Source organism: Lagopus muta, chromosome 7 (genome assembly GCF_023343835.1).
Source record: "Lagopus muta isolate bLagMut1 chromosome 7, bLagMut1 primary, whole genome shotgun sequence".
Taxonomy (NCBI): Eukaryota; Metazoa; Chordata; class Aves; order Galliformes; family Phasianidae; genus Lagopus; species Lagopus muta.
In genome coordinates, this window is record NC_064439.1 from 2624433 (window position 1) to 2645736 (window position 21304).

Below are 21304 nucleotides of genomic sequence, written 5' to 3' on the forward strand. Positions count from 1 at the left end.
TTTGTCTAACTATTTCTATTGATGTACATTTAATATGTAAAAATTTAATTAAAGCGTTATTCATAAAAAAATATCTGGGCCAATTTAATATTATTTTTTTTTAAATACCCACAGGGAATATTCCAATTAGGAGCTAAACACCGGAGAACAGTGTCAGATTCCACCCCCATCTCTAATCAAAGCAGAAGGTTTTGATATTATAAAGAAAAAGCCACCAAAACCACAACATTATTTACAGGCATTCACTCTGCAGGTGCAGAGATCAATCCCAAGAGTAGCTGAGAACTTCCAGCTCTTGGTGGAAACCAGTGGAAGATACTCCATGTCTCTGAGGAGAAGCCAACCACGCACCCAGAGCCAGCTCCTCACATAGTGGGGATCTGTGCTAATGCTCTGATTGGAAAATTTGCTGAATCTTTCTAATCAGCTTGGTCCTGCAACCTTTAATCATGCAAATAGCTCACGTCTTCTGTGCAGCTCCAGACTTGCCAGCAAAAGGCTTGCAGGAGTGAGTATGGAAATGGGAATTGGGATTTGTGCTGGCACAACAAAGCTTTTGACGTCTACAGGCCTGAAAATGCAACCTTCCAAATGGATGCTTCTCCAAAGTTAGCAGGGAGGGGTAAAAACTCTTGGGCTTGCATATTGCATGGCCCAACAAGTCTCTGTAGTGGACAACGTGATTCAGGACCTTTGCAGAAATATTAGCATTTTCTGCTTCCAGATAGACAGGGACAATGCAAGTAAAGGAGGCAAATAGAAACCATGACCCTAAAAGCAAAGGAAACGTCATCCAGATTTGTTTATGCTAACAGGATCCACTTGGTTTGGGTCTTGGGAAAAGGCTGAGATCCAATCACCCAGTCTTTAGTTTAACATCATCCAGATCTGATTCACAACCTCGGTCAGAAATTTCGGTCTTCAGCAGTTTAGTGTAACAGTGTAATAGTGGTTTAGTTTGAAAGTCTGCCCAGGACGACTCCCCACAGGAAGGCTGGATGTGTTGTGCGTAGTGCCAAGCGGTTGGGATAACAGTGAGGACACAAACGTGACTCAGGGTGGGATCCCAGTCAGTGCTGATGGATGCCTAGGGCTTCTCCAATCCTTCCCAGCCTTCTACTGTCCATGACAAGCAACAAAAACACCTCCCAGTGCTCTCTAACAAACTCAAAACTGCAAAAAAACAGCAAGAAGCAAAACATTCAGTCCCTCCCATCCCAAGTGATCACCTTCATCCCAAACCTTCATCTGCTCTGTGGATGACATTTGCCCAGAGGCCTTTTTAAGGTTTTTCTGGACTTGTGAAAGTCTGGAGAAGCTTCACTGTCGTTCTGGAGCAGAAATGTCATGGGTTTTCTCAAACAGGGACTTAAAAGTGAGGCCTGTGGCAATGGTGTGCGTCACCAACCGAAGGAGTGCTCCAAACTCTCTAGCAGGAGACTGTAAATGAGTCAGGAGATTCACTCCTCAGGGAGATCTCCAGGACCATTTAAACCCAACTCTTCAGGCGTTTTTATGAAGTTGCAAAGGCTCAGCCATTTACTTGAAGAGCCATTTATGTCTCCAGAGGGAGATAGTAAGGACTTGAAATATGTGCTGCTACGTGATTTGGAGCAGCAGCCTAGCAGTACACACGTAGGAGCTGTTAGATATGCTAAAATGGGAACACAAGCCGCCTCTTGGAGACTTAAGGAGGGATTATAGCAGATGAGTCCTCATTTAGTTTTCCAGAAAAGCAGTAAAGATAAACCTGGCTGCTCCTTTGCAGGGTGTTAAAGGGAGATTTCCTGGTGGGTGGATCTCCTCAGTGGGGCTTTATTGTATCGGCAGTGGGGCGGGAAGGAATGGATTAAGCAAGTGGCAAAGGGGATATGGAACCTTTGCATGTGTTCACAATGGAGATGAGCTGGGGAGGGTGGAAAGCTGTCAGCGGTCTAAAGGCAATCAGGCTTGGGTCCTGGCTTATGACTGACCACATGGCTGCTCTTGAGCTGAATTTCTTCAGGAATTCAGCTGTGGATCCCATGCTGGGTCTGTCAGTGGTGACCAACAATAGGGCTCGGGTGTCGTGGGGCCTGCTGGACACCCTTCTGTGGGAGGAAATCAGCCACGTGGAGATGGTGAAGTTGAGCCATCCAACATACTCCAAACAAAACTATCCTGTGTTTGAACAATGGCAGTGCTGGAATTATCTCCAGCCCATAAATTACTCATTTTTATCCTCGTCTTCTTGCTTTTCTTGACTGTGTACTGTTTTTATAGTGTATTTCTTTGTTATGAAGTAGATTTTGGTATGTTCTCCTCTTAATCTGCATGTTTGGTTGTCTGTGCTGGATATGCATAGGCACTACAAGCATCACAATAAACTCAGGTGCAGATTTTGGGGACTGAGGGGAGCCCATAGAAAGCTTAGAAGCTGAGAGCAGAGCTGAGCAAAGCAGAGCTGAGAATGGTTTTGACTTCACCCAGATGTGATCTCCTCTAGAGAGGAGAGATTTTGGTGGGGAACTGCAGAGATTATTCAGATTTCAGAGCCCGTATTTACCCTCATGAAGTACAAGTCAATCTTTGAGGCTCCAAGTCCTGCTAAGTAAATGCATTTAACTTAAGAATCACAGAATCACAAGGTTGGAAAGGACAGAATCACAGAATCACAGAATGGCCAGGGTTGGAAGGGATCTCAAGGATCATGAATCTCCAACCCCCCTGCCACATGCAGGGCCACCAACCTCCACGTTTAATGCTAAACCAGGCTGCCCAGGGCCCCATCCAACCTGGCCTTGAACACCTCCAAGGACCTACAAGATCATCTAGTCCAACCGTCCTCCCATTATCCTTGCTACCACAAGATGCCAATTGCCCACCATCTGGAGATTCCTATGGTCAGAAAAGCGTGAAAATGAAGAGTTCTCATCCAGTAAATCGTAAGCACAGAATACACATACTTCACACTGGTTAACTTCAGTAAGCTAAGGTAGGTTAAAACAGTATTTAAGGCAAAGCATTTTGGGCATTAGCTCAGGTGAGTAAGTTAAGCTCAAGGCAGGTTTGGGTATTAGTTTGGCTGAGTAGCTGAAGTTCAGGCTGTCAGAGCAGGGGTGACACCCCAGCAACTCCTGAATCACATCTGGCTCTCCAATGTTTGCATACATCAGCTACGGCGTGTGGTTAGTGGCAGGGCTATGCTGCTCAGGGACTAGAAAGCCCAGTACTGCTGTTAGTCTGGACTGTGGCTTGCTTGCCCAGGCCAGCTCCAAAGGAGCAGGGTCATTGTCTAAGGTAGCACTGCTGCACCATGACCTTCAATTTTCTGATCTATGTTGCATGTAGCTCACAGAGTGGAAGATTTGCTTTCGCACACTGGGATTCATCTCAAGCTATCTGATCCCAGTCAGAACCAAGCCTAGATCATCTGTCATTTTAATCCAGGTTACCTGGTTTGGTTACTCAGTGCGAATTGCCCTTCTTATTCTAGAAGGGTTGATAGGATCAAAGAACAGTCTGAAACATCAGTAGGCACAACCCTCTTGAGAGGAGGAGCAGCAACTGAATAGCAAAGGAGCAATCAGCCCCACAGCCCCTCAAATACCCAAAGACCCAGCCCTAGCAAGAGAAACCCAGTATGCTGTCAGCTTTTGGTGAAAACACAGTAGTGACCAACACCATAAAATACGTAGATGCACGTAGTTGAGACTGCTTGATGGAGTGATCTCACTGAGTTGCAACACTGATGATTACAGCTTCTTTTCCAGAGAAGCTGTAATGCTGATACAAATGTTTTTTAATTGCATCTTTCCTCCTCTGAAGACTGTGTAACTACTATTTTGCCGTGAGCAGCAGGTATCAGGCTTGTGCCAAGCTCTAATGGTGAGTGTGGCTGTTAGAGCACAGTGTTACCCATTTCTAAAACATCTATTAGGAAAGTTAGGTTAAACACAGAGAGATGCTTGGATTCCTTTAAAGAAGCACAAAACAAACCCCTTTTTCACTCTTTCTTCTCTGTGGTGTTTGAAAGCACCGGCCTCAACATGAATAACGAGCTAAAATACAAGCATTTGGTGGAACAGATGTTTTCTGAAGGCTAAGGGTTGTCCTGGGTCGAAATGACAAAGCTTCAGGGACAGCTTTTAACTCCTACATTTGATTATTAGTTTCTGCTATGTTTGGGCAAGCATAGGAAACATGGTAGTGACAGAGAAGTTCAAAAGCTTCAGTGTCCACTTGGCCTCTTGAGGGCCACCACAAGAAGGCAAGATGCTGTTTGAGAGCTGCATGCAGCTCCATGGAGCTGTGCAGTATTTTGTTCTATTTGCATTCTCCTCAACTTTAAAACTGTATTGCTGGATCCAGGTTATACTTAATAAGGTCATATGGAGGACTTGGCAAAACACATCATGTGTAGGTGCCTTCCTCTCAGGGGCTCACAAAGTCATCTCCAATGCTTTCAGGCACAAGTGATGTGCGTGGTAACATCTGACTGAGCAGACACTGCTCAGGAGAGCTAACCATAGGCAATATTCCTAATTTAAGCTGTACTATATTCTATCTCTATTACAGCACTGCCACTGTGCTGGGCAATGACTGAACATCCTACAGACTGGCTCTCAAGATTCATCTACATACTTAAATTCAGCTGTAGAGGAATCTATATCCAAAATGCAGTTAGGAAAGCAGACTGAAAATGCTAGATGAACACAGACATCTTTCTCCACCAAGAATCAACAGCACTAAAATACTTTGCCACCTTTTGTTACTTCTCTAAGAAGAATCTGTGCAATTTCCTGTTGGAGCATCTTCATGATGGGACTCAGACTTTTATGACAGGGGAGAATGAGTCATGGGTTTGGGGCCTACCTGTTACAGCCCTCATTTTATAGAGCTGTAAGGCTGCTTTATGAATTTAGGGGTCCTTAGGAGGGCACTGCTGATACTTCACTCTCAGTAAATTTGGATTCAGGCAGCTTGTCAAATTGAAGGAGTTATCTGAGGAGTATGCTGTGCCTCAGGCTAGTAATGAGGGCCAAAAGAATCAAATTTACATATTATGGGAAATTCTGGGTTGATTTTTTTTTTGAGAGAGAGAGAGTTCAAAATTAGACAGAAAATTAGACAGAAAATATGAGTGTCTGAATGGTACTACACAATAAAAGACTGGGAAAAAAATGTTGTCGAAGCATTTATTCTTGTCGGCATTGGAATTTTGACAAGAAAGCACCATTCTGCTTCAATAATATCCAAACACTTCAATATTCTACAAAATATTAAGTGCTCTGCAATGAGCTTCTTTGATAGTATAATGACTTGCTATTTTGACACAAGATCATGTTCGAAATGAAAAGAAGTAAAATGAGTTCTTTTCAAGAACTCAAGTCATTCTGAAAAGTACAAAGAATGAAAGTCAAAACTGTCCTTTTTTTTTTTTTTTTTTTTGCCTTGAAATTTAGGAAGTCTTGCAAAACATCTCCATTTTGATGCAGTTGACTTTTCTGATGGAAAAAAAAAAAAAAAAAAGGCCCAGAAAATAAATAAATACATTTCAAGTAAGGTTGGATTCTGTGCGCTTAGCCTAAGGGGTCCCCAACTTTTTTATGGCTCCAGGTCAATAGAAATATCTCCTAGTGCCCTACCCACCCATTCACACTCCCACAACATCCCTGTGGCAACAGCTTCCCTGGGAAAGCAGCACGATTAGGAAAGGATAAACCATAATTATTAGCTATCATTTAATGTGATTTAGCACCTGGAAATAATGGAGAGGAAATTGTGCCAGATGCTTAGTCAACAAACTGCAGCCTACCAGGAAACGTTCCGCGATGCATTACTGCCCCATTGATCAAACTTGAGAGCAACAGCTACACGTAGGCCAATAAAGCTACCTAAATGACACTGCAAGAGCTTCAGAGCCCTGTCTACAACCTGCTTTTAGAAATATCCTGTCCTTTCTGTGGTCCTCTCCATGAGAAATGGATATGGAGCAGAAGCAGGACCTGCTCCACTGTCTCTATCAAAGTTAAAAGCAGAGCCTGAAACAGAACTAGAATCTCTCTTTTCTGCCTCGTTCCCCATCCCTGGCTCAAGCTGGGTCTGGAAAAGGCAGCTAGATAACATGTATGATTTACAAACTGTTTCTGAGATGAGACAAGATGAAATAAAACGATGCTCTCCATTCCTCCACTCATGACCCGTATCCATTTCCAAGTTCCACCTCAAGCCTTGCGTACAGCAATGTATTTCCCTCTTTCTGGTGAACATTCTGCCCTTCTGTCTGTGCTTTGCCTTTAGGTTCTATGGTCACCTGCATCCAAAGCTCCAAAGCCTGCTTGAGTTTCACCATGTTCACTCCTACTTCCTAAAAAAGTCTCCCTGCTCCCAACCCCAATCAAAACATCACCATGACCACTTCATTCAAGTCTTTCCCTGAAGCATACCCATATTGAGACATATTCCTAGTCCACTTTTATGAGCTCTGTTACAGTGCTGTGCTGTGGGCCAGAGTCCTAGAAGCATCTCAGTGACCATGGGAGGTGCTGGAGTAGAAGATGGAGCACCATATGCTTCTGTGCTTAATGCCTTGGGGGTCCACCTCACATCATCCTCAGGTACTTTGTCTTCACCTATCTTATGCTGTTTGTCCAAAAAATGCCTCTCTTGTGCAGCACCCCTGACTACCGGGGTAGTCCTGGTAGTCCCTGCTTACTTTGTCCCATCCCTGGAGGCATTCAAGGCCAGGTTGGATGGAGCCCTGGGCAGCGTGATTTGGTAGGTAGCAACCAGCTCATGGCAGGGGGATTGGAACTGCATCATTGAATCATAGAACCATTAAGGTTGGAAAAGACCATTAAGATCATCTAGTCCAACCATCAACCCATTACCACCATGCACACATGTTCAATGTGTAACCATGCACAGCATGTTTAAACCAAATGGTCCTTAAGGTCTATCCCATCACTTCCAACCTAAGCCTATGATCCTGTACTTCTGCAGGTGCTGCTTCCCACAAATTCTGTAACTTTGTGTCCCCCAAGTGTTTGGGAACCCCAGAATTCTGCTTTACTTCTCCATCTAGCTTTGTCATCACTGCTCAATCAATAGTGCTGCAGCTACTGCAGCAAGGCCCTAATCACTCCAGCACATCATTCACAGGTAGAACAGAACAGAAACAGAGTCATAACAATCCCTTTTAACCTTTCTGTCTTGCTGGTTCCCAACTCCTGCCTCTCTGTTAATCCTACGGATCTTCTTGGATGATGAGAGTCCGTCCTTTGATGAATGTGCTCCCTGAAAGACGAGGGAGCAGGGAACCATAGGAGTCAATCCATTAAGAAACGCACTTTCTCCTGCAGCAGAGCCTTGCAGGGACTGTGCTATCTTCTGCTGTGAACAGCCTGGGTTGTGCTTTGCTTTTTAGCCCCATGGGAAGTGCCAAGAAGGGAGACAGGCTATGGGGATGACCTCTGCATCACATCCATTCCCCTGCCATGCAGAAAGGAGTGTGTAGGGCAGATTTATATGCTGTTTTCCTTCTTGCTGCCCTACCATATCTGTCTGGGGAGACACTGGAGGAAGTTGCCTGCTTCTTATATACAAATCCAACCAGATGATCCCACAGCCCTTAAAATCCCTGCCTCTATTCAGCTCTGCCAGCTCACAACATAGGGTTAAAAGAGAAAGAAAAAAGAAAAAAAAAAGGGAGCCACATTCACAAGCTCGGATCCCTCTTTGTCAGAAGACTTTGCTTGTTTGGGACATTTGGTACATAGGAGCATACCGTCATGGACCCCAGCCCAGGACCGGTCCCATGGTCGATCACAGCCGTGCTGAAGGTTGAAGCCACCACGTCCCCTTCCCCCAGTGCCCACGGCGGTGGCCTTGCTGTCCCCTTTTCCCTCCCTGGCGTTCGTCCATGCGTGTGCGTGTTTGCGCCGCCCGTTGAGCGCCGAGGGCCCATTTGGGGCCGGGATTCTCCCGGGACAAAGGGATGCTAATCAGCTCCCTCTACTGTTGCCTTTTGTCTAGGACTAGCTCCCACGCTTGGACTTGGCACTCTGGGATGCGGCAGAGGGAGCTCCTTGTTGCAACCAGCCTGAGCCCAGTTGGGGAATGCGATGTATCCAGCAGGGAAAGGGGGGCGAGGGGGAGGCGGGGGTTGGGGGAAGGAAATAAATCTATAACTGCCAGCCCATCGCATTGTGCGCTGCCGGAGGCAGAAGTTTCCAATGCCTCCCGCCGCCGGGAGAGACGGCACAGGTTTTGTAGCCACGAGCTGCCTTGCTCCCGTTCCCCTCCCTGATCTCCAGTCTCCTGTTTTAGTCGCCATTCCCCACGTCGGGGCTGACAGCTGAAAGCTGGTGAGGTGGGAGGTAGGAGGAAGCACAGCAAACAAACAGGATCGGCTCCTGGCGCTGCTGCCGTTTCCTTTTCACCATCGCTACTCTCTCGGGTTTAAGCTCGTGCCAGGGGGTTGGCTGCAGAAAGCAGCTCTTTGCATGGGCTGTCTCTCTGCAGAACCCTCTGCAGAGGTGCAAGAGCCAGATCTTTATTCCAGGTGGGAAGGTGAACAGGGCAAAACCTCCTGCAAAGAAAACCAGACTACACCTGAGCCCACCCAGCCACACCAGCCTTCAGCTGACTCAGCTGTTCGCTTTGGAGAGGCAAATGCAACCAGCTATGATGCTAACACAATCCTCTGGGTGCCATCCTATCACAGAATAGAATCACAGATTAAGATGAGAAAAGACCACTGAGATCATCCTGTCCAAACCCAATCCAGCCCCACCATGCCCACTAAACCATGTCCCTCAGTGCCACATCTCCTGGTACTTGAACACCTCCAGGGATGGTGACCTCCCTGTGATATACTGACTTATGTAATGCACACAATACACTGGCTTATATAAAATATACATAATATGCTGGAATAACATACTTATGGCTGACTCGTCTCCCAAAGTAATCCCCAGCTCCATGCTCAGCTTATGCTGACACTGAACACAACCAATGCTTCTGTCCTAAGCCAGGAGCTGCCAGTCTGTTTCTCAGCAGCACTGGCAAATCTCTGGCCTGCAGTATTTATGCATCTTGATGGCTGAGAGGAGCTTGCACAGTCACATTTTCAATCCTGATCCTTCCAGTTTCCTTCCCCATAGTTACAGGGTAGAGTTTGTAGATCTCCGTTGTTGATACCAGGGCAGCTGCCCAAATTGCCATTAGCGGAGAGGTAGACGGGGTGTGGTTGGAAATCAGATCCTCTTGGGAAGAGTTTCATGAGAGAGCAGAGAGTACCTCCTACATGTAACTAACCTCCTGGATGGATCAGTATCTTGTGGCTTTCTGCTCATGCCTTACTTTATTGCAGCAGTGAAGAAGCCTGATCTAGAGCAGGGAAAGGGGGGGGAGGGGGGGGGGGAAAGCATTTGGCACGGAGACAACAGAGATGCCAGAATGCCATCAGGAAAATATGATGAGGTCTGCTAAACGTCTTAATTTTAAATCACGCAAGACATTATGAGATGGGATTATGGCTGAAATAGCATAGGATTGCCTCGGTGGTCCAGGAGATCCTTTCCAGTGCTGGGTTCTAATGTTACTAAAATGGTCTTTCCAATAGAGGCTGGGTGTCAGGACCACTTTCCAACAGGACAGAGATGGGGGTGGGAGCTCTCTGCCCCCAGAGTGGGCCTCTAAGAAGCACACATGCAAGGCTGAGGCTGTAGCCCTAGGCTCCCTCTATAGTCAATGGAGAGGAATAAACATCTTGGTATGATTCATGTTATCCTGAGATAGGTGTCTCAGATAGGTCAGATGAATTGCACTGCGGAGATAGTGATTGCTCTCCACTGACTACAAAGGGAGCCTGGGGTGACTAGCTCAGACTTTGACATCTAACTCTGGGAGATGAGATCAGCACTATCTGAGAGCCCGTGGAGCAGTACTGTTACAACACAAGAAAAAAAAAAAAGGAGACTTGTGTCTCCCAGGTATTATAACTGAATTTGGGAGTCTTTGTTCTGTTCCTGCTGAACCTGGGGAAAAGCTCAGATGCGTTTTGTTAGGCACAAGGTGAGCTGTGTCATCAATGGGTAGAAGGGAAAAAGGACACCTCGACAAAGCTGCATCTTGAGAGAGACACAGGCCTTATTTCCAGAAGATCCAGGATCTAAGTTAAGTTTAGCTTCAAACAGTGCCCTGCATTCCGTGCAATACCAGCTGTCACCTGAATCCCCACATCTCCAAGCCTGTTCTGCCCCTCGTGTGGTCCTGGGAGCAGAAAATTCCCACCAAAGAGCCAGCCTCCCTGCTTTCCCATCCTGGGTTGACGTAGAGATGCAGAAATGTCAGGGTGTGAATAGTCTCACCCCAGACGTCTACAAGACATCAGATGAGTCATGCCCCTGAGGACCCCAGCATCAGATGAAACTCCCATGACCTGTCTTGCTGTCTGATATGGTGCACCCAAAATTTTGCTGACCCATGCTCTTCTGCAGCCCTCAGTTTCAACTTTTGAATTTCCTGTGGTCGAGAACAGTGTCAGAAGTTCTCCCAGGCAACGTGCTTAGAGAAAGAAGCAAAGACAGTGCTTTGCTCTAGAAGAGTTGTCCTGAATCTAGGAGAGAGAAATATAGTGGATGGTTGTCAATGCCAGAGCAGTGCTGCATTGAGACTACTAAAAGGAGTGCTGTCTATCCCTTGGTGGTACGTTGAGATAAGGCATCTTTTGGAAAGAGATGTCCTAGTGAAATTCAGATCTGGGGGTCATTCCAGAAGTCTGGAGGTGAAATGCTCCAGCATGTGCCATGCAAGAAATCTAGATGCACTGGCAGTCCTGCTGTGCCTTAAACATCAACACTTCAGGAAAGAAAGCAATGGAAGGAGGGCAGAGGCATCTGTATCAATAACATGCTATTATTGCTGACCCTTTCCTTTGCCAGATGGCCACCAAGAAAACAATTTGGAATCAATTTCTGAAGGATGCTTTGCTGTCTACAGGGCACTGTCCTCTGGGGGAATGGTTTTAAACTGAGACAGGGGAGGTTTAGGTTGGATATTAGGAGGAAGTTTTTCAGCCAGAGGGTGGTGTGGCACAGGAACAGGTTGCCCAAGGAGGCTGTGGATGCCCCATCCCTGCAGGCATTCAAGGCCAGGCTGGATGTGGCTCTGGGCAGCCTGGGCTGCTGGTTGGTGACCTGCACACAGCAGCGGGGTTGGAACTGGATGAGCACTGTGCTCCTTTGCAACCCAGGCCTTTCTCTATGATTCTATGATCATGAGTGAAGGTTTCAGTAATTCTGCGGGATTCATGGTCGCCCTGGATGACATGCCATCCCACCTTGATTTGTGCTGGACAGCAAGACCTCCACCCAGCTGAAGCAATGGCATGATCTCAAACAAGTTGTATTTCACATCATACCCATCCCGATCTCTGCATAGACTGGAACCATACCACAGTGAGCATCTCTTTGCCACGAACAACAGGGCACTCCATTGTTTCCGTGGCTTTGGTCATTCCCATTTTAGCAGGGCCAACAATTATTTCCGGAATGAATTTATGCCCCTGATCCTCCACATCACCCACTAGGCTCTCATTTGTCCAGCAGGGAATTTGATGTATGTCCTCAGAGGGCACATCCGACGGGCGCAGATGCTTGACAAAGCCACCCGCCCCGGCTCGTCCGAGCCCCATTGCACGCCAGCAAATGCCCTGATGTACAAAAAGGAGACGGAGTGGCTTCCAAAGGTTGCACGAGTGTTAAACTCTAATAAACAAGCCCCATCGGTGAAAGCTGAAAGAACCTGAGCCCTCCCCAACAAAGCATTTAATCCAGTTTGGCGTAACCTTTGACATTATTAGGGATCGCAGTGACCCTAATCCAATCAGATTGATTAACTAAAGCAGAGACCCCATAAGCTGACCCCCCTCTGGCCTTTGCTATTTAGCCCTGACCAAACAGTGGGAGAGACGTGCCATATTTACACCACAATGGGTCCGCGCTGAGAACCTGTTTCATTACAGAGAGACTTAAACTCCCATTACTCCATCAATGTATCATTCTTCAATAGTTCATTAAAAGCTGCTCCTCCACAATAACTATTAACCATTTCTCAGCCCATCTGGCAGGTTTAGAGCCCCAGCCAGTCTTTAGCAGAAGGAGGTGGGAGTGAGTGAAAGAAATAGACAGACAAGGGCTCCCTTTTTAAATTTAAACCAACCGAGGGGCTTAAATAGCTTGAGGTAATTTACTTTTATTGAAAGGGGGAGGAGACGAGGAAACTTTTATTTTGACTTAATTATGTGCTGAGGTCCTTTACAGAGACAAGGCTGCGAGAAGCTTTCATTGTGTTCCTTCTCTTGAGATTGGTTCATATTTCTGACCAGAGGAGTCTCAAAGAGAGCTTGCACTGTGCTTAGAGGGGAGAAAACGCACCACAACTTAACCATAAATAGTGTCTTCAGTCCCTAAATGTTAAAAGCAGGTCAAGTGGCACCATTCCTAATAGTCACTTGAGCCTGAGATGGAAAATGCCCGCTGGGTTGCAGGGTTCACTTTCTGTTGTTGGTGAAGTCATGTCCTTCTATGACATCCTCCAAACTTTAACCCTGCATATTTTTAAAGACAACTTAAGCATTTTTCCTTCATCCTTTGGAAACTGAAAGCTATGGAAACTGCCTTACAAACAGCCCAACCTCTCAGATAAGTTGCCGGGCACAGCTCTGACTAGCGCGGTTTCTCAGCATCGCATGGCTATATCCACAGTCTGCTTCACTGCCTCACAATATACAGATGGAAAAAAACATTATGAGACCCAAGGAAACAAATGAGAACAGATTTTTTTTTCCTTTAGAATTCGTTCTGCTACAAAAGCTCAAGTGAAGGTTGTTCTCTCCACAGTACCTAAGATTTGAACTTCAGGGAGGCTAGAAACTGGAGCAGCTTAACACAACTGATGGGCAGCTGGGTAGGTTTAACAAGGAGATCAGACCTGCTTCTTTTCCTACAAGAGCATCCTGTTCTCTGTACATCAGCATAAGACACCTGAAAAACCCATTTCCTAGCAATTCAGAAGGAAGATCCAATGGTGGCACCTATCTGAAATTTTCTCCCCAAAACTGTGCAGGGCAGGCAAAAAACCAAGGGACTGAATAGCTGGATGGGTTGTGGGGCTTCTGCTCCTATATGGCTTGAGTTAAAAGGCTATGGGCCGTACCTGTCAGCTGTTGTCTCCAAACAGAGGTCAGCCTGGATCCTCTGAACATCACTGTTCCCTTGTGATGTGCTCATGAATACCGTTGTGATTTAATATGTGATTCGTTCATCCTGGCTAGGGATATGCTAAATATATATATATATATGCATACTACATATACAATATTTATATATTTATATGCATATTATATTTATAGGAGCTAAAAGAAATGGGATTTCTTCCCACAAACAGGCTCATGGGGAAAAAGATTTTGGTTTCAGATCAGAATATGGCTGTTAAGGGGAGCAGTCTGGTGACAGTTTGGCACTGCTGAATCACAACTCAAGCATAGCCCTGAATTAGCAATGAGATAGCAAAGCAGCAAGGGCAGCTCAGACAGTGAGGCAGCCTCAGAGAGATTGGGGCCTAGGAAGCGTTTCCTGAAGGCATTAAAATCAATCCTTTGCAATCAAAGAAGTCCAGATAGTTATGTTAGGGAAAAAGGAGTTGCTTTAGTGACCATCTTGTGCTGGGGGTGGAAGACGGGGCCCCTATTGACAAAGATGGGGAGCTGAAGTCGGATCTAGAGTGACTTAAAATTCCAGCCACAAAACAGAGTTTTGCTTTCTTTCTCTCTCTCTGTTTCTCCTTCTCTCTTTCTGGGTAGGAGCTCAAATATGTTCCTACCCTGGGGGATCTGCCGCACAAGAATGTGACTGAGCTGTTTTTTCTCCCCCCTCCTGCTGTAGGTGAAGCAAAACTGAAGGGTGGTTTGATTCTCCCTCAAGGAACAACATTCTTCAGTTATGAAATCGTCCCAGCCTTCTCTCCCTCGCTGCGCCCAGTTACTGAAAGCCTGCAGACTCGAGCACGGACGGACCCTTCGTGCTGATATAGCTGTGAGATAAAGCTTGTGGGATCAGAGCCCCTTCGGTCAGCAAGAAAGTGAAGATCACTTCTCTCCTGCTAGCATTCCTATGGGATAACATCAGGCGTCTCAACCAAGATGTTCTGCATGTCCTTGAATTGGGCTTGTTCAGCTTGGAGAAGGCTCTGGGGAAAGCTCATTGTGCTCTTCCAGTACTGGAGGGAGCTTATAAGCAGGAGGGGGAGCAATTTTTTACGTGGTCTAATGATAGGACAAGGGGAAATGGCTTTGAACTAAAAGAGGGGAGATTCAGGTCAGATGTTAGGAAGAAATTCTTTGCTCAGAAGGTGATGAGGCTGTGGCACTGCTGCCCAGAGGGGGTATGGATGCCCCATCCCTGGAGGTGCTCAAGGCTAGATTGGATGGGTGCTGGCAGCCTGAGCTGGTGTGGAGCAACCAGCTCATGGCAGGGGGTGGGAGCTTGATGATCTTTCAGATCCCTTCCAACCCAAGACATTCTATGACTCTATGACATCAAAAGAAGACAAAGGTGTTAAGTTAATTGGCTCACTTACTCCCTGTGCCCAGCGCATGCTTTTGGGAAAGTCACCCTGGGCTTGTGCCTATGGGAAAATATTTTGCTCTGCTGACCTAATTCAAATGCTGTAGTCACCCGGGAGTGATGTACCTGGAATGGTTGCTTTAATTCTGTGCCAAACATTGTGATATGACACCTTGATATGGGCTTAAGCGCACCACACTGCAGCTCCTGCAGGTGTAATTGTTTGGGGCTGATCTCTGATAAACCTGAATGGTGACACTGGTGTTAGCATCGCGTCCCAGCTCTAATAGGGTAACAGCATCCACCCATCAGCTGAAACCACACGCTCCTTTGGGTGTGTGTACAATGCCTGTTAGGGCTGGTGGAAGCCCTGCAATACAGATCGTAGCTCTGTTCTCTGCAGGCTGCTGTTATGTTATTAAGTGTAGGCCCAGACTGGACTGTGAAGGTGTGCTACAAGGGCAAAGAAGGATGAAACAATTCTTATGAGCTGAAATAGGTCCCTGCTCACTTATAGGTGAAAAGAACAGATGGTATCAAGAGTCAAGTACTCAAACATCACTACATTCAACAACTTGGGACAAAACATTGGTATAAATGGGAGCTATTAGAGATGTTTTGTCCCAAGTTTTTCAATGCCCCATGTCAGAATTTGTTTTAATTTGCCATATCCATAACCCAATGGTCAACACCATTGACTCAGGGTGAGTTCCTCAGGCTTTTGATCTTCATTTTATCCCACAAGGGCATCAACAACGATTGTCCAACCCTTAGGAACCATCTCCAACCATTACTGCATTCAGACACTGCCCTGCAGCCCATCACCTTACACCAGAGAGCCACAGATTTACTTGTCAGCCCTATGAGAATGTTTACATTTCTTCTTGTCTCTACCAAGTGCCTCTGCATCAGGTTTGAAAAGCTTGGATAGGGTCCTGTGCCCCAAATTTTTTTCTTGCCTCTGCCATTTGCCTCCTTATGAAATTCAGTCCTGTCTCCACCAGCCCATTTTACATGGAATTTTATCACACAGCAAGAAGTTCACAGTGGGTTTATCTCTGATGCTATTCCACTGTGGTCCTTGCTTTCACCGAACACGTGGCACCGGGCTTACCTTTGTCTAGCACGGGTCCGAAGATGGCCAAGCTGTCATTGACAGTTGTGCAGTTCCACCTCCTCCCTCGAAATTGGTGTTGACACTCTTGGATCCCAATCTTCACCCCTTCTGCTACGCTGGGCATGATCTCCACATAGTTCCGACAGAATCGTAGCTGCTTGGGGACCAGTCCTGGGATGCTCCCACAGAGGATGGGCTGAGTCCCCAGAGAGGAATACTGGTGACCAATTGCCAAGGACCTGGAAAAAAAACACAAGGAAAACAGATGTTGTCAGTCTGACATTCAGTTTTGTATTTGGTTTCCAGGAATGGGGAAAGAAAATCAACATTTTCAGTTCCTCCGTGCATCCTGCTCACCAGAGAGCATCCTTTCCACTGTCATCTCTCTCCAGAATAACATCATTATGTCTCTCCTGAAGTTTCCTAGAGGACCAACAGGCAAGCAGCTCTACCTTTAATATCTTCCTTCCCTTTCCTTCATTCTCTCATCATTGTACCTCTTCCCAAAGATGCTCACCTCGTGCAATCAGTTCCACTTGCAAAGAGATTAAGCCACATTTCTTTCTTTGGAAGCCAAGTGTACTTGCACTAGTGCAAGCAATTTTTATTGGAAATCTTTGCAGCTGAGGAAGCCCAGGGATCAGAGAATCAAAAGCACCTCCAGAACTATACAAGGTAATAACACTGACAGTAGAAGACTCCAAGACTTTAGAAGATCACAACAAATTTATGAATACCACCCAATTGATCTGTGTACCTTACCAGGTAACTTCTGAGACTGATCATAAAGATTTGAGCAGGTTGGACCTTGAGAGCTTCTAGAAGCCTGACTGAGCTTAATGATGGTCCAACATCAGTGCTGTCCTCCTTTATGAAAAACTGGACTCATGTTACTAGGAACATTAGTGCAAGGATGCATGGAATTTTGGATCCATGGATCCATTGGTAACCTCTCTGAAAGTACATTCTGGAAAAGATTTTTTTGCTCGTTAGTATTTCCACACCTGCTTAGTTCAGGCATGTGCTTTGCAAGGCTTTATCAGTTTGAACTGCTTAAAAAATTAAGTATTAAAAGTCTGCCTCTGGATATTAAGTTCAGCAGATTTGCACTTCGCTCTCACACCAGTTTTAATCTGGGAATTTTCAAAACCAGGGTTGCATTTTCATAAAACCCAGCTTTGCTGTGCTGTCACGAGGATATGCAAAACCTGCTTTGGCCATCAGTCTGTGAATTGCTCCAGTTAAAATGAACAGAGTAAAATAAAAAACCACAACAATTGGAGTGCAGATTCTGCGCTGAGCCAAATGGAAGTCTTCTGAAAGGAGTGTCCACGAACCATTATGTTGGTTGAAGCCTTAGAGACAAACAAGTCAGCTATGCACAGAGATCAGCAGATACGTAGCTAATTAGATAAATTTTTAAAGTGTTTTTACTGGTGCTTCTAATAATAACCTTGATTACTAAAACTGAAGGGATTTTTAGAGTATAATTTCCTATTCTTCTAATTAAATCTCTTGATTGACTTTTCTGCTCAGAATTAATGACAAACAGAAACTTGCCTGGGCAGCGTGTATTTCTGTTTACCTTCTTTTTTTTTTTTTTTTTGCTATGTGGTTTTCATTTGGGAGCAGCCTGGTGTGTTTGAATTTATCAGCAGGCACCCAGGGAATATGTCTCCCCTCTCTTTTGCTCTAACATTGTCAAGTAAATGAATTTTAGATGGACGAGGTGAAAGGTGTCTGTGAAAGCAAACATTTTTCAGCTGATTTCCAAAACTTAGGGGCCTTTTTCCACCTCAGCTGTGGTTTGAGTTGAAGATTCATCTCAGCTAACATTGAAGGACAGTTCTTCCTATTCCGGGGAGGGAATATGAGGCAACTATGGATTGCCTTCCAGAAGTGCCTGACTCTTCCCAATAAGAGGAAGGCAGGTAGAAGGACACTGACTAGGAGTTGTGCTCATCTCATCTACCTTCTTATGTCTCCAGCCGATCTACACACCCCAAGCTGCCTTTGTAATCAGTCTGAGGAGAGAAACAGGCATTTCTAGGGCACGATTCATCTGCCCCATTTTAGACATCTGCTTAGGATGAGGTGAATCATGGCCTTGCCTCCATTGAATGTATTGGCTAGACTAGAGAGAATAAACCCTGTGTGAGCAGTTGAGTGGGATGTGTCTGCACTGTAGAAGTCTCCGGATGAATCATGTCATTACATCTAACAACAGGTACGGCTAAGTTCCTTAAAATTTCCCACCCAGGAAAGGTGAGTACTGTGCTGAAGTCTGTGCAAAGACCCAAGCAGTAGGAGGGAGGTGAGTTCTTGCAGGAGCCCACAGAAGAAAGCCAAGAAAAGGACCCAGCTAACTTGTTTTCCCTATCTATGTGTCTTGATGTGGGTTTTCTTGAACTTTTGATTAATTCAGGGAAAAACTAGTGGCAGAAAAGCACCTGTGAATGGATCCCATGCCAGACCAACTGGTGTTTTCACTTTGACTTCACAGTGTACTTTTAATTTAATTGTTAAGCTATAAACAAAGCGCTGGATCACACTTGATGGGCTAAAGACACCTTTTGAAACACTACTTCAGGCTGCAGGGGGCTTGCTTAGGGTGTTGCCCCTATGGCCTTGCTGGGCATACAGAGACTTAGGGTGCCACATCTCCAACTCCAAGTCTATTCAGAGCCCAAATGCATGGGAGATAGCAGCTATTCCCAGAAGGCAACTTAGAATACTTCACCTCTGAAGTTAGATGGCCCTTATCTCTGTAAACAGTGAGGAGAAATAGGTGTTTTCACTGAAGCCTCCAGCCTCCAGAGAAGAGCACCAACATTTGCTCTGACTCATACTTCAGAGAATAGTTTCTCCACTGTCTATAGCAACTGACTACAGAGAGTCTAGGATGGCTCCTTGCAGTACTTAAAGCTAACTTGGGTTAAAATATTTACAGAGCTTGTTCCACATCTGCTAATGTCACCAGCATACATCCCAAAGCTTTCCTAACAAAGGATCCACTGTGGTAGGATCAACCTGCTGTATGGTATGCCATATTATGAAGCCAGGACGAGGACTTTCTTCAGCCACTTCAACAGAACCTAGATGAAACTTTAGGACACCAATTAAACTTCAGTTTATCTGAACAACCGAACTCATGCCTCTATGTCTTTTGGAAGTTACTGCAGCAGTACGCTGTGAAAACACAAATCATAGGAAGAGGAGTTTACAGGTTGGTGCCCTCAACTATTCGTTTCCATTGTTGGGAAGATCATCTAAGATAAAAATTAAAAACATGTAGAAATACTTTTAATTGCTTTTCACACTGCTCCCTTCTCAATGCAGCAGGGAAACAGTCACACCTTACTTTGATCTGTGTTACAGTCTGGAAAGTTTAATCTGCAAAAGACAATCTCATGCAAGAGTCTTGTTCTCAAGGCGTCATCAGGCACCAAGACAGTGAATGTAGAGTTGGAGTGTGCAGTCACTTGACTTTCAGTCAGAACTACAGGGTGGAATCTCTACATTGGTCCATGCACAGTGCCTCTGCTGCTAAACACAGCTAGGTACAGTCCTTTTCCTTCCTTACTTACAGACTCTGGAGTGTGATAACATCAATTAGGACACCCTCTTTTGGTCTCTAATTTGCTACCAGAATCCAGATGTAAACATTTTATCCCTCTCTCTAAGGTCAATTCATCTTTAGGAGATTGATCACAAGATATGAGCCTTATGAACCTTCTAACCCCACCCATCCCAAGCAAGCAAGCAAACAAAATCCACCAACATCAACACCTGAAAAACAACAACCAAAACCATTAGAAAAGACTTGGAAAGACTATAAAGATCATAATCTCGTTTGAGTGTTACTCAACTTTCTGGTAGCTCCCATCTTTCATTCTCCTGTTTCCAATGATCAAATCTGTTTTCTTTGCATTTCCCATTCTCCTATGCTCTGTTTCAAAGCCATCTTCTGCATGATGGTGATTTTGAAAAGATGGTGTCAAGAAATGGGCCAAGTGGTGAATACTGTGGTCTAACCAGTCATCATCTTCAACTTTTTTAAGCAACAGCTCTTTCTGGATGCATTTACACCAACATCTTCTTTTTCACTGGAGAACTCATGAAGCTCTCAAGTTTTCAAAAATGCTGATTCCTCTTACAGGTAATGCTCAAGTTTGACCCAATGGAAAGGGCCGAAGAGCCATTCTTTTCAAACCAATTAGCTTTTTCTTGCAATTAGCTCAGTAGGAGCCATGAAAACACTATTCTGTAAGTCCACAGCCAAAGTTCTTGGCTTATCTTTAAGCCTTGCACGCCCTGAAGTGTTTAATTCAACCTCGAGTGAGCATTTTTTTGCCAGCACACCTAGAGAGCTCTTCATTTCCCTTATCTCAGTCTATCTGCTCCTTCAGCAGAGTGGTTGTAGATAAGTACCTGGCCACCTTCTTAATAAATTACATGTACTCTCCCTCTTGGAATGGACACCTCAGTCAGTTTATGCAGAAGAAATATGCAGGAAATATATTCTCAGAGGTTCTTCAGAATGAAAAAAAGAGAAGGCTTCAGTTCTGGATGACCTTGCTGTACAGCACCACTCCACCAACTTTTCAAGGTCACTACCTTCTCAGTGCTGGCTGTCAAAAGTCCTTGACGCATCAGGTGCAGCATGTAGAGGCGAGTACGCCTACTTGCCTCTTCCTGAATTCTGTTATTCTTGAACTCTGTAGGGGCTCTGTTTTGCTATTCATCTTGGAGAGGCCTTTTGCTGGCTCCAAGTGCTGCTGAGAGCGGATGTCCTTCTGGGATCCCTGACATGGGTAAAGTAACTGCTTTAATTGAATTTGTACAGCAAGAGTGTAACGTCTCTGCAGCAACCCAGCATAAGGAACAGAGAGCACTTAACTCCCCACTGAACACTGAAAACTGAGCACTAGCAGTTACACTGGTTATTTTGCTTTATACAGATGGACGGTGGCAGCAGAAGTTAAGTCAAAGGATGTTCATGTGCTTATATTGGAGGGAATTTATGTTCCCTTCCAGATGCATTAGGTCTTTTTCCACTCTGCTCCCTTTGCATGGGCTTCCCTAGCAGGAGGATGACAGAACTCCTCCAAATCCTCTCTCATGACCCATCCAGATTTCTAGAGGTTCACTTCACACTCTTTTCCTTTTTCCCTCATTTTTTGTTAACTCCCTGCCGTGCCACAGAGCAATCTATCCAAAATGATGCATTCTCACAATGCATCATTTGCTTTCTACTAATTTCTACAGTAGTACTACTTCTACAATCTACTTGTAGTACTACTTCTACAATCACACAGCATCATGAAACTTAAAAGACTGAAATGAGGAAGGTGGCTGGAGAGATCTCCATAGGTCCTGGCAGGACCTCCATAGGTCCTATAAGGAAAACCTAGTGTTGTCTCAGATGTCCTTCTAGTAGGCAAGAAGAGCTCACAGAAAAGCTGCTTGCAGGTGATGAGCGGGCACAGCTCTTCATCCTACAACACCCAATTTGGCCCTCAGTGGTGCCCTAACCATCATCCACTACAGGCTGCTGAGGTCAAGAACATGAGCT

General features: G+C 45.3%; 1 protein-coding gene across 2 annotated transcripts in view; it reads right to left on the reverse strand.

Moving 5' to 3' along the window:
* Positions 1–21304, reverse strand: part of WNT3A (Wnt family member 3A) — an 83558-nt gene that overhangs the window by 20480 nt on the left and 41774 nt on the right. For both annotated transcript variants that reach the window (XM_048951648.1, XM_048951647.1), the window contains exon 2: positions 15727–15968. In XM_048951648.1, coding sequence (XP_048807605.1) covers positions 15727–15853 — 127 coding nt within the window. In that variant the 5' untranslated portion in view covers positions 15854–15968. The remainder of the gene's footprint in view (positions 1–15726; positions 15969–21304) is intronic.